At 33.1% G+C, this 14,297-nt stretch overlaps 1 protein-coding gene across 2 annotated transcripts in view; it reads left to right on the top strand.

Moving 5' to 3' along the window:
• NRDC (nardilysin convertase) overlaps nucleotides 1-14,297 on the top strand; it is a 112,592-nt gene that overhangs the window by 55,768 nt on the left and 42,527 nt on the right. For both annotated transcript variants that reach the window (XM_055401917.2, XM_055401916.2), the window contains 9 exons: nucleotides 3,363-3,458; nucleotides 4,515-4,637; nucleotides 6,504-6,561; nucleotides 8,471-8,544; nucleotides 10,243-10,312; nucleotides 11,874-11,951; nucleotides 13,249-13,369; nucleotides 13,451-13,509; nucleotides 14,033-14,087. In XM_055401917.2, coding sequence (XP_055257892.1) covers nucleotides 3,363-3,458; nucleotides 4,515-4,637; nucleotides 6,504-6,561; nucleotides 8,471-8,544; nucleotides 10,243-10,312; nucleotides 11,874-11,951; nucleotides 13,249-13,369; nucleotides 13,451-13,509; nucleotides 14,033-14,087 — 734 coding nt within the window. The remainder of the gene's footprint in view (nucleotides 1-3,362; nucleotides 3,459-4,514; nucleotides 4,638-6,503; nucleotides 6,562-8,470; nucleotides 8,545-10,242; nucleotides 10,313-11,873; nucleotides 11,952-13,248; nucleotides 13,370-13,450; nucleotides 13,510-14,032; nucleotides 14,088-14,297) is intronic.

Genomic DNA, 14,297 nt, shown 5'->3' with positions numbered 1-14,297 from the left:
CAACCCACTCCAGTATTTTTGCCTGGAGAATCCCATGGACAGAGAAACCTGGCAGGCCGTGGTCCATGGGGTCGCAGAGAGTCAGACACAACTGAAGTGATGGAGCATGCCATGTATGCAAGGAGATGGGAGAGGTCTTAAATTTTGGTGTAACAAACTAGTATTCATTAAGTAGTTGTTTTTTAGCATATTGTTTATGATATATTATTCTCTTATTTGTATTTATAATACATCAGAAAATTTAAGATGAGCTAAGTTTAGGTTCTTACATTTGGGGACTCAGTATTTACACATTGGTAGATACTGATATTTATTATGAACACAGCACAAATTTATCTTGGCTAAAGCCACAAAACACTTACGATTGAATAGTGTCACATGTTAACACGTATCGTATGCAAACCATTAAGAATTAACAACTCTAGGCCAGGTCTAAGTCAGTACTGTAGTCACACATCTTAGCTTTTCTTTTTCCAGAATCAGTATCTACAAATAATGAGGTCTATTAAGCACTTTTGAAAGCTTCACAATCGGATGTTATTTTCTTTTATTCAGATGTAATAATCTTTATTCTATCATTCTCACTTCATTTGCATGTTTTTAGTTGCCTGCATGCTTTAATGACCCATTCAATGTGAGAAGAGTTGAAATTCAACTGTGATGGTAGATTCATCTTTTCATTTTCCTTTTCCTTCTCCTTCTGCTTATGGAAGAGTTTCTTTCCTAGGTTTTAAATTTATCACTTGTTGTACCTTCATTACCATGCCCTGCATTGACAGTCTGTTTTTGGTCTGATCTTTCAATGGAGTGGTTAAAGAATTTGTTTGCACAATGCATATAGGTCTGTTCAGTGTTTTATAATTTTCTTGAATACATTTAATCACAGAAGCCACAAATATACACAGGATAGATCTTAAAATCAGATTGACTTATTGCTAAAATAAGATTGTAGAGAAAATATTATTCTTAATGATTAGCTCTTTATTTTAATGATTATTCATACTCTTACATAATCATGTGTAATTGCCTACATATTGTACCTTAGTAATTGAGATTGGGGATATGACCAAAGCTTTTTTTAATATAATCAAGTGGTTGAGTGTATTCTCTAAGTGTTCAGTATTTATACTCTATTTTTATCAGTTGTAGGGGAATTCTAAATTACTTTTTGTAGACATGTTTATATGTCTACTCTGTTATAGTTTCCTGTTGCTGCTGTAACAAATTACCAGAAACTCGGTGGCTTAAAATAACAGATTTATTTTCTTAAACTTTTGGAGGTCAGAAATCTAAAATATTTCCTCAGGACTGCATTTCTTTTGGTGGCCCCAAGGGAGAATCTGTTTCCTTTTCTACCTTCTGGATACCACCTACTTTTCTAGACTGTGGCTCCTTTCATTATCTTAAGAGCCATTGGTGTGGAATCTCCTTTGCTATCTGACCCTGCTTTTGTCTTAACATCTTCTGACCTTGATCCTATTACCTCTCTCTTTTAAGGACCCTCTGATTACATTGGGACCACCTAGATAATCTAGTAGAGTCTCTGCATCGCAAGATCATTAATTTAATCACAGTGCAAAGTTCCTTTTACCATATAAGGTAACACATTCACAGGTTTTGGAGATTAAGATATGGCTGTCTTTGGGGGCCATTGTTCAGTCTTTCACACTTAATAATGGAATTGTTTCTTCTGTGCTATAGCCACCATATCTTCATATTTTTACAGTGATTTTAAAAATTTGCTCTGTTGAAGCTATGAATATATTCTTTTTACTATGTATGCTTTCCAGATATGGAAATTATATTTCTTTTTATTGTCTCATCTTTGATTTAGACTTCATGACTTTAACTGAAGTATGTTATTTCATATGTGTTTCTACTACTTTCCATCTTTTCCGTCACCACTTTGGTTTCCGCTCTCTTTACCAGGTATTAACAGTGCTGGCTCCTCATCAGTTTTCTTGTCTCTACTTCTGCTTCCACATTTACAACCAGAATGAACTTACTGAAGTCTCGATCTATGATAATGATAATGTTACTCTCCTTATTAAACATTGGTAATGCCTTACCATTATTTCTATAAGTAATAATAGCTAACATTTATTGAGCTTATTATGTGTATCATTATGATTATTACCTCCATTTTCCTTATTTGACGTGCAGTGAAACTGAAGCTTAGAAGGGCTCTTTCAAAAATTGTTTCTTCCTTGTCTCTTCAGTCTGTTATCTTGACTCTTCTTTGATTCTGAACTTTCTACCTCCAGCAACTAGTTTAATAGTACCTGCTGCATAGTAGATGTTCAGTGTAGGAATGTATCTTATTTAATTCTTATTTTTAAAAAATCCTATGAGCTTGGTACTAGTAACTCCATACTGTAGACAAAAAATAGAATCTGGGAAGTTAGATAACTTTCTCAATGTTGTGCAGCTTAGTAATTGTAGAACTTGGATTCTAGCCAAGATATTTTTGGCTTCAAAGTGATTGTTTTTAACCATTAGTACTTGATTACCTACATAGTTGGCTTTGGAGGAAATTTGAATAATATATATGGCAAAATTCTCAGATAATAAGGAATTTGATTTAACATTTTATTAGCACCTTCATTAATAAAATCTTGGACATAGCATCTGTTGACTGAATAAAAATGCACAGCCTAAAAGTTGAGAGTTATGTTTTACTTGATGGGTTCTCTGAGGACTTCAAGCCTCTCAGAGGGACACAGCATCTCAGATAATGCTGAGAAAACTGTTCCAAAGTGGCAAGGGGGATCAGGGAGCCAGGATATATAGGAGTTTTTTGCCACAAGAAACCAGGTAGTTGGAACATCAAAAGATTACTGTTAATAAAAGAAAATGAGAAATCTCAAGGTAAGGCATTTAGTGCTTTTCTGTGTATGGGAAGATGCAAGAGTCTGGACTCACTGAAATTATTCCTTTGATAGCATCTCAGCTATCTGGGGCCAGTATCCTGTGTTTTCTCTTGCTGAGTTTCCTTAGGGCACACTGTCCCTATGGCTGTAATGTGATGGCTTGGTGGCTGTAACATCCTTTGTTTACTGATATGGCAGGCGGTATTTTAGTTCTCATATTCTAGACTTGAAACTTTCAGGTCATTAACTACCTGTTTCATTTGAAAATAAAGGAAAATCTCTAGAAAGGTGATTGACTACCCAAAGTTACAGAATATATTAAGTCATAGAACTTGTCTTAGATCATTGAATTCCCCTCAGTCTTACTACACATGATTCTTAGAATTAATTTTTGTTACTTCCTTACTTTCAGTTCTTTAAGCCTGAATTTCCAGATAGTAAATCAAGATACTGAATTTCATTTTATTAAAAGTATTTCTTTAAAATTGACAGAATATCAGCTTGCAAGACCCTCTGATGCAAACAGAAAGGAAATGTTGTTTGGAAGCCTTGCTAGACCTGGACATCCTATGGGGAAATTTTTTTGGGGTAAGAGACTAAATACTTCATTGTGTTTCATATTTTCTAGTAAAGAAAGATTGAGAGCATGAAGGGTTTATAAAGAATGGAAAGGTAAGACAGTTAGGTACTTTTTACGTTTTGGAGTAGGTAGGTAGCTTTTCAAATAGAAACCAGTTAAGTTTTGGTTCCCTAATGTTGGATATATGAAGAACTGAACTGAACTGAACTGAATGTTGGATATATGAAGAATAGCACCTAATATTTAGAAAATGTTTTTTGGGTGCCACATGCTCTACTACCACAGTGTGAATTATCCCATTCAGTCGTTACAACAGTGTTATGAAGCTGGGTACCATTATAATATCCAGTTAAAGATAAAGAAACAGGCTCAGAGAAGTTAATTTGCTTAAACATGATAATGGTGGATGTGGGAGTTGAACCTCTTATAAAAGTGTGTTATAAAATATGTGCTCTACCACAACCTGAATTTGCCTTTATCAACAGAGATTGAGCAGTGATTTCTCTAGTAGTTTTTGAGCTGTGACCTAATTTTGTTTAATTGTTAAGCTGTTTAAATGGTGTCTGTTTTTTATAATGGCTGTTTCTTAGTGTTAGAATTCAGTTATTATAGCCTTATATTAATCCACTTGACTACAGAGTAGAATCTGGAATGAGTTGGCCTAATTGCATTTAGACCAATCATTCAAAAGATGATTTGCTTGTTTGTACACTTGTATACTCTTTATATGGCATCCTGGCTGTATGTGGTTTATGTTTAAGAATTATGCAGAATATTACTAAAATAATTCATAGATCAAGCCTAATAGACTAATTATTAAAAAAGGAAGTGTAAGGCAGGTACTGTTGTTGAGGTATTGCTAACTAGAGATTAATTCCTTATGTGTTAAAATATACCTTGAAATTGTTTCTTGTGAGTTTTTGTCTTATTATTATAAACTGTTTCAGTATTTTGATTCACTTGGGTTATTAGTTGTATATAGTAGCAGAGGATGCATTGTCAGTGTAGAGACTTTTAATACAGTAAATTTAGTCATATCTATAATCTTTTTCATTTTTTTATAGGAAATGCTGAAACTCTCAAACATGAGCCCAAAAGAAATAATACTGATACACATGCTAGATTGAGAGAATTCTGGATGCGTTACTATTCTGCTCATTACATGACTTTAGTGGTTCAATCCAAAGGTAATATTGTCTACTATGGCCCTTAGAATTACTTGAAAGTAGTGCTTTTTTAGGATTTGTCTGTCATATCAGTGTTGCTGTGCACTGTTAACTTACTTTAGTGCTTGATCCTAACATGAACTAAAGGAAATCAGAATTTGAAGAGTCAAAGCTTAGGGACACACAGGATCATCTGATTCTCAGGCAAATGTTTTTTCTCTTATAGACATAAGTCTTATCTCTTGGCTAGTGTTAGTGTATTAATGTACTAATAGATTGTGAGTTGGTCTTTTGAGCAACATTTGGCTGTTGCCTTTATCATCTCTGCTTTTTCATTTAATCTGTGTTAATCATAAACTCTCAGAGGGCACAGTGTTTGTCTTTTCAAACACTAGGGTCCAATAAAATGGCATGATTAATTGGAGCCTGTCATGGTGATGCTAGCGAAGTATCTTAAATGTAAAAATATTGGTCAGTACCTCTACACTTTTCCTTCTTTTATTTTTAGTGAAGATAATGTTGTATCAACTTTTCTCATTAAAGAAATCATAGTATCTTTCTTTTGTTTTCTTTATATTTTATTCTCCTTAGGTTACTTCTCAAAGTCAGTCATTTGCTGAACTATACATTTTGATACACCTCATATTTTTATATTTGATATACATCTGATATACCTCAGTTTGTATATTTCTTTTTGAAAAACAAATTTTCTCACTCTAATGTAATTCTCCCTTTTATAAAATTTAGCTCTCATTGTCAAAATTAAGATCAGAGCTGACTTGGCACTTAATTATAAAACATTTTTATATTTAGAATCAAAATTAGTCCACTAAAGTTGACATGAACATAAGGTTATGGATATGGTATGGCATTTAGACTGCAAATGTGCATCTCAATTCATTTTACAACATTTATTAAAATAGTCAATTCTATATTTAGTATATAATATTAATTTGCAATTTGAAACTAATTTTTGTTTCCAAATCTGTCATAAACATGCATTTTTCTTCAACTGGGTATTGATTCTTTTGTGTTCTTTTCTTCAGTGATAGCAAATATAAGTATATTAATGCTTCTTGCAGATTTCTAAAATAGGTCCCACATAGTCGATAAGAGAACTTTGTCCAATCTAGAGTCAGTTTGGAGCATCAGCATTTATTGTATCATTTACAAGTTAAATATCAGTATAAATAGTATGGAGTAAATTCAGAACTTGATTACTGATTTGCATCTTGTGTTATATATCCTGGGGCATCTCTTTTTGAGTTAGTGAAACTCATGTGTCTGTTGGAATTAATAAGTAATATCCAGTGATGGTAGCAAATCACTGGGATAAGACTAAAAGATTTCCTTTTTCATTCAGAACTCCTATTTTACTAGAAATTTCAAAAGAATTTCTTATGAAATATAAGAAAAAGAATCGAGAGAAGATAGAAATCATATCAACTTAAGAAGACCTCAGCAAGTGTATATTGATGTAAAACAAATGGAATATAATAGTACTGATGAGCAGCTGAGAAGGGTCAGTGTAGTATAGGTTAGTTAAGAGAAACCTTAGAGGAGGTAAGTTTTGGAATGGTGATTGATGTATTCTCATCTCTTGGTCCTTCACTCTTGCCTATCAAAAACTTTTTTCTACTTGTGTGCTTTCTCTAAATTCACTAGGAAGAAAGAATAAAAGAGTCTCAACAAAATTAAATTACATGTATCTCAAGGTTTTCTTAAATATTGTTATTTTTCCTATTACTGGTTAAGGAGTGGCAAGTGATGCCCAAATTAAAGTATTCCTTTGTTTTATAGCTAAAGATCCATGAGAAATCTAATTGTATTTCTACTTTTAATAACAACATTGCCTTTCCCTGTCTCCTTCCTGCCTTCTCCACAAAGAAACTCTGGATACTTTGGAAAAGTGGGTGACTGAAATCTTCTCTCAGATACCAAACAAGTAAGACATTTATTTTCATAAATCATACACCTATGCAGTTAAAGAGGCCGTTTTTTGCTTTTATTTTTTTAAATGGGTGATTAAGACCTAAAGTATTTTAGATAACACAGCAAGATAACAGCCTTTGAGAGGGAAAACTGACTTGAATGCCCAAGTCTCCATAGTTTTCTGTAGTTCAAAACTTCCGCTTGTAAACTTACAGTAAGCAGTAACTCTGAAGAATTTATGCCTCATTTTATGTTTGTTCAGAGCTTTTCTGTCACTGTGTCCAGTGCTTGAAACTCTGATATTATTGTATTGAGAAGTAGAATATACATGTACCTACATGTATCCCTTGCCTCAGAACAAATTATGTTCTGAAGGTTTATTTTTTAAGTCAGTGGTTTGGAATTTGGAATGCTTTTCCCTCACAAAAGAATAATCTTGTAGATGATAATTGACTTTGCATATTAACCTGAAAAGCCTGTTGCATATATTCAAATCAAATTGCCTTTTATTAGAAATTGGATGTAGAGTTCCAGCTCAGAAAGCTACTACTTTTTGGTCCACTTCAAATTCATAAAAATAATACACATATTTAAAAGATACTTTATTTTTATATTTTTTGTTACAGAGAATACAAAAAATTTAATTCTTAAGCAAATAAGTTTCTCTTCCCACTCTTAGCAGTTTGCATTTTAGTAAACTAAATGAATCAAATTGTTTTTTTCTTCTTTCAGGTGAGTAAGGTAGATTTTTTCTAGTTCTTCATACTAAGACAATTTGTTTTAAATTTATGAAAGAGAAATTAGTTTTAAAAATGTTAGAATAATTTGTAATAACAACTGATTGGTTATTATTATCTTGCTTAGTGTAAATTTCTATTGATACTAGCAGTACTTTTAAGTAAGGAAAGATAAAGCCATGCCAGTGTTACGAGGTTGTTTTGTTTGTTTTGATAAGAAATGAATATTAGCTCTGTAAGTGTCAAGTGACAGATTGAAATGTGTTTCACTGTGAAACTTTACTAATAAAATCATAAGTATATTGAATAGAGGGGCTTCCCTGGTGGCTCAGATGATAAAGAATCTGCTTGCATTGCGGGAGACCTGGGTTCGGTCGCTGGGTTGGGAAGACCCCCTGGAGGAGGGCATGGCCACCCACTCCAGTATTCTTGCCTGGAGAATCCCCGTGGACAGAGGAGCCTGGCGGGCTACTTACTCTCCATGAGGTCACAAAGAGTCAGATAAGACTGAGCAGCTAAGCACAGCATATATGGAATAGAGGGATTCACTAGGTCTTCTTGGTCAATCCCTGATAAGAATTTTAAATTTAAAAAATTCTTTTAAATATTATTCTTTAAGAACTTTGGTTCCTTAATCAGACAGGTTAAAAAGTCTTCTAGGAAATTAATACTGATTTCATATTAACTGTGTTTAGGAGAAATATTGGTTAACAGTATATTCAACTGTGTGCAAAGCCTTTAGAAGGAAGAATCCAAGTTTTTAAAATACCACAGTGGAATACCATACTTTATTCCTAAGAATCACTCAGTGTGTATTTGTTGTATCAAAAAAGTATCTCTAGTATAAATTTTCTTTCTGAAATGGCTTTCTATTAAGATGAGAACTAAAGTTGAATGGGACTGGTAGAGACAGTAAATATTGGGAGGGGAGGTCCCTTCAATTCATTGTTTTCTGTCTCCCGTGAGTTTTAAAAGTATTTGAGTTATTGGGGCTGAAGTTAAGAATAGTTTGTGTAGTTCAGGATTTTGTGGCTTTCTTGCCATCTATTCGCTTATGCCTAGGATGCTTCTCAACCAGGGGCACATAGAATATATTATAAATACCTATCAGTTTAGGTATCCCTAAAGATACTGCTTATAAAGGCTTTTGCCAATTAAATTTTAATGTATTTGTTTTATTTTCAGTGGGTTACCCAAACCAAACTTTGGCCATTTAACGGATCCATTTGACACACCAGCATTTAACAAACTTTATAGAGGTTCGTGAACCAAAGGTTTAAAACTATTTGAAATAACTTTAGCACATTCTCTAAAACTTAATCGGGGCTGCCAATTTTCTTCAAAAATGAGAATACAACAGAAAGTACAGCTAGATTGGAAAGGAAGTAGATAGACAATGGAAATCCAACTAGTGACAGATAGCAGGCCACTAACTAGTAGCAGATTCATTGTTCTGGTACCTTGATGCTGCTTGACTCTGTTTCGTGCTTTCTTCCTATTTTTCTCTCGTTTCCTTTTGTTCTTAGTGTTTTTTGTTTCTTTCTTATTTTGTTTTATCTATATTCTGCTCTTTTTTGCCTTTTAAAGACAAAAATAGAGGATGGGAAAACACTTTGGAAATAACTTCCGTTTATCTTCACTATAAAACGATAATTTTTATTAAATGAGACAAATTTAGTGTTAAAAAAAATGGGTGGGGGGAGTCATCCCGTAAATCTTACCATCCAGAGAAATGGTTTTGGCAAATTTTCTTTCTTTTTTTTTGAGTGCTGAATCAAGACTATTTTATTTTTTTACATCAGTGTTTATATACCCTAAACTAGTACAATTCTAAAGGGGAGAGTGAGCAAAGTCAGCTTAACATTACGTCAGTTTGCCCTTTACAAAACCAGAATGCTTTCCGCATACTTCTCTGTTTACTAGAGTCTTTTTTTATAGTAGATATTAATACATTATCTTCTGGCCTTGAAGCCTATTAACATCTAATGACCTTTTCTTACAAGCTAGGTGAATGCAAAGCTGATTTTTGTAAGCTATTCTTATTTTTCCACTTTGGGCAAATTTTCTTTTGAGTCTCTACATATATTTTCATAACATAGTTGAGATTATAAAGTATATACACTTCTGTCTCTTGCTTTTTTCACTTAATATTATGTTTGTAATAACTGCCCAGTGAGCCATTATATGGTTATGCTATAATTTACTTAACAATTTGCCTATACTGAATATTGCAAAAGCATTCCTAATCCAACATTTCTCTTTCTTTACTTTTTTTATCATGGCAAATATTTTTCTTTCTCCTAATTGCTAATTATTCCCTTCTCCTTCACCCCAGTTGCCAGTCTTTTTCCTCTTTGTTTTCTCTGACCAGTGACTTTTGTCACCCTCTTTATTTGCTGCTGCCTCCATTCTAACTAAGCTGACTCTTCCCTAAGACAACTTATTTTTGGTTGTATTTTTTTCCTGACTATAGATTTTCTCTTCAAAGAATTGTAGAATAGTAACACTGGGAAGAATCTTAGAGTTACTTTAGTTTACCCCAGCTCATCATACCATAACCAATTCAGAAGGAGTTAAATGCAGTTTATTTTCTCAAAGTCATATAAAGTCACATAGCAAGATAGTAGTAGGGCTCAATTTCAGCCATGGGTCTCCTTATTCCTAGTCATGTACCTGTTCTTGCAAGAAGGGATCCATCCTTAGGGGTGTTCATATTTTCATAGTTCTTTTATCCATGCCTTCTCTATCTGTGAAACCAAATTGAAAAGAAATTTACAAAATTGCACTATTCAAAGTGGAAAATTGGCAACTTGAAATAATAATTGCATTGTGTTTAACTTTCCCCTGCTTATTAGAGGATGAAATATATTGAATTTTTAAAAATTTCATGTAACATAGTATATATAAGTTGTGGAGAAACACTTATGTCTGCTCTTCTGAAAAATATTTTTGTTCAGTTGTTCCAATTAGAAAAATCCATGCTCTGACCATCACATGGGCACTTCCCCCTCAACAGCAGCATTACAGGTAAGAGTTCAAAGGCAAATTTACCCCATTATATACTGACTGAGAATCATATTTTAAAAGCCTACTGAGTGGTTTAAATTTGGGTTTAAGATTTATAAACGCAGGTAAGATGATAAACTGGGACACCACTACTTCAGGATTTTTGCCTTTGCTATATGTTTTAGTATCTTCCTGGATATAAAAGCTAGAGTTTTCTTAGGATTAGTTGCTTTTCCTGAGTGTTTGAAATTAAGTATCTTAGTGTGAATGCTAACTTTTGTAATAATTTCTTTAGTACTTTGAGTATAAATATATATTAGTTTATGATTTATTTGTTAGTGGTGACCATTTAGTTTGATCTTGTGAAAAGTAAAATTAAGTAATTTTGAGCCTGGCATACAACTAACTACAGCATAAATCTCAAGAACTTACTTGAGTTGGGAATGAGTTAGGTCAGATTTTTAGAAGTTAGGAAAACATTTCAGTTTATTCTTATAATTATCTTACAGGAGCCATATACATGAGCTAAGAAGTTTTTTAAAGGTTAGGATCATTAAGTGGCTGCAGAGACTTCTCTCATTAGAAATAAATGCTAATGAACTGATAAAAAGTTAAGTTTCTAAAACTATTACCAACAAAACAAACCCAAGAAGACACACAAGCAGAAGGAAAGAAAAGTAATGTATATTGCGTAAGCTCAGTTCAGTAAAAAATGCTTTTAACAATCTAGTCCCTTGAAGTTAACAAATAAGATCAGTATGCCTCCATTTAGAAAGCAGAGAACATGTGGATTGTCTATTTTTATTTTTTAGTGTAGGGATAATATAGGAAGTAGTAATATTCATTGATTGTATGTTAGAGTATCCCCCAAAATGTTAAAATGATCATATGTATATTTAAAAGTTTGTTCCATTTGTTTTAAATTTTGATTAGAAAAATAGTATGCTTACATAATATTAAGGACAAAGAATATTAAGTAAGAAGTAAAACTTTGCATCTCCTCTGTTCTCACAAGTATGCCTAACATTAATAGATTCTTGTATATCCTTCAGACATTAAAATAATAAATATAAAACATTTCTTTTTATGGAAATGGAATTATACTATATATACCATTCTTCCTCTTTTTTGCATTTTTTTTACTCTGTTTTCTTAATTAGCAAAGCCGTGCTTATCCTCTGCCTGATTACTAAAGTAATTCATTGTAGAAATCTTGAGAACTACTAAAAAGCAGAAAATATGATTCTGTTTTCCAAAGACTGTACCATTTCTATATGTTTTTATCTAGTTCTTTTTTTTTAATGGACTGTGTATTTGTTTTAACCTAATGTTTATTCCAGATATATGAACTTCCAGTAAATTAGCTTTTGTGGGGAACAATTTATTTTTACAAAGAAGCAAGTGTTTTTGTCTTGCTGCTATCAAATTAATTATAATTTCATATTTAGTGGAATTTATGTGAAAATAAGTTTATAATCACATTCTCAAATATCAGTCTCAGAAGTAAGATTTTCTAAAGTAAAATTAAGGTATTTGTACCTTAATATTTTAAAATTTCTGATCTTAACTTTTTTTTTTAAAGGGTGAAACCGCTTCATTATATCTCTTGGCTGGTTGGACATGAAGGCAAAGGCAGCATTCTTTCTTATCTTAGAAAAAAGCAAGTATTTAATATGTATTTTCAGTGTAGCAATCTCTGAAAGATAATAGACAACAGTTTTATAGAACCATGAATCCTGAATTACATAGAAGGTTAGCTCTAATCAAGAATTTGTATTTGAACAATAATAAAGTCAATTATTTAAACGCTGTGGATCTCCAGCCTTTCTCACCCCAGAAGGTGGACTTTAATGAAAACTTCATTGGGTGGATAAATTATAGAAATATGTGGGACTGTGAACAGCCGTGTGTTTTAAAAAATAGCCAGAATGTCTCCTAAAGCATTTAAGCACTTGTTTAAGTTGCCTAGTCAAATAATAGAAATATAACTTTAGAATCAGGACCAAAACACATTAAATAAATTCCTTGCTTGACTTTTCCATACACTATTCAAAAATGGAAGGTGGATAAGAAATTTAAAGACTTTAAAACATTGATGTGTACTCAATTACTCAAAGAAAGCTGAGGGGGCAGGGTTATTAGAAAAAAAAGTGAATGAAATTAAATATATTCTTTATATAATAAATGTAATATGATTTTATATTTACATAACCTTTTTATCTTACTGTACTTTATTAGAATTTAAAAATTTTCATTCTGGCTTTCTCTTTTCTTATTTTAGACTTTCAGGATTATTCTAGTTAGAAAAAATATAGTCTTACTCATTCTTTCCTACATAACCAGTGAAAGCAGGTTAGCTGATTGGTCTCAAGAGCTTACTTAACATTCTAAGTAGGGATGTATCTGAAGTGTTTTTTAAGGCTTCTTCTGGGAGATCATTCAAAATGGGATGTGAGAAATGCCTCCCAGCGGAATTCCCTGGTGGTCCAGTGGTTAGGACTCCATACTTTAACTGCTAAGGGCCCAGATTCAGTCCCTGGTGGGGGAACCAAGATCCTGCAAGCTGAGCAGTGTGGCCAAAAAAGAGAGAAAGAGAAATGCTTTGCAGAAAACATGCTTCTAATATTTTGTGCTGTTCTCTTCAACAAAAAATTACTGTAGCTTCATGAAACTGTTAATGTTTTACTATGTTGTAATATTAGGGTTTCCATTGAAGGAGTAAATACAGCTATTATTTCCTTCTGGTCATTTCTGTATGCACTATAATTCTTTGGGAAGCTTTGTACTTTGTTTAAAAAAAATTGTATTTTTAAACTTACTGTTGGAAAGCATGTTTGCTTCAAAGTCTGGGCTTCCCAAATTTTACATAGAAAGCCTACCTAATTTGTTAATTTGAAGCATTTGTGGACTGTCAATCCCAAGATACTGATTGGAATAATTTTTTCTCCTCACTGTAGGTGCTGGGCTCTTGCACTCTTTGGTGGAAATGGTGAGACAGGATTCGAGCAAAATTCTACTTACTCAGTGTTCAGCATTTCTATTACATTGACTGATGAGGGTTATGAACATTTCTATGAGGTAAATAATTAAAATGGAGGGGTTTTTCAGTTATATAGATATTACTTTATGCAGGAGTATAATTAGATGCTTTGTTTTTAGGTTGCTCATACTGTCTTCCAGTATTTAAAAATGCTGCAAAAGCTTGGCCCAGAGAAAAGGTAATATTTATATATATATACTTACTAGACTTAGGCCAAGGGTCAATCCTAGTAAGTGTTAGCCTTCAGGCTGCCAATAGATATAGATTAGGCCTACTTTGATGGTGTTCCAGGCATTTCTTGCTTAAACTCCACTTACCTAGGGACTCCCTGGTGGCTCAGATGGTAAAGAATCCGCCTGCAGTTCAGGAGATCCAGGTTCCATCCTGGGTCAGGAAGATCCCCTGGAGAAGGGAATGGCAGCCCACTCCAGTATTCTTGCCTAGAGAACCCTATGGACAGAGGAGCCTGGTAGCCTACAGTCTGTGGGGTCGCAAAGAGTCAGACACGACTGAGTGACTAATACTTCTCACTTGTAAATTTCTGTTATTGGTTCTATACCCTTATTCTTCTACATGTGAATGTACATTAAATATACAGGTTATGTGGGCATTCTGTTTATTTTTATACTTCTCTTTTCTTGCTTGTGATTCCAATGAGAAATTTAAGTATGTTTTCTGATTATAATTTTCTTCTTTCACAGAATTTTTGAAGAGATTCAGAAAATTGAAGATAATGAATTTCATTACCAAGAACAGGTATTAGAAGTCAAATTCTTTTTGAATATTATCTGTGACCAAGTTGAAACTGGTGTGGACATTGTTCCTCTCTTTGAAAGTGTCCCTGGAGTTTTAATTCTGCCATTCTCTGTCATGTGAGTCTCAAGATGGCCTTGAGGCTATCTGAAAATTAACTCTTGTGTTTTTGAGCATTTATATTGAGTAACAGAAAGAGAATTAGACAGATTG

This window comes from Moschus berezovskii, chromosome 4, assembly GCF_049115385.1.
Source record: "Moschus berezovskii isolate FMDL1 chromosome 4, NW_MosBer_1.0, whole genome shotgun sequence".
Classification (NCBI taxonomy): domain Eukaryota; kingdom Metazoa; phylum Chordata; class Mammalia; order Artiodactyla; family Moschidae; genus Moschus; species Moschus berezovskii.
The sequence above is the reverse complement of the archived record's forward strand: the minus strand, read 5'-3'. Positions and strand labels throughout refer to the sequence as shown.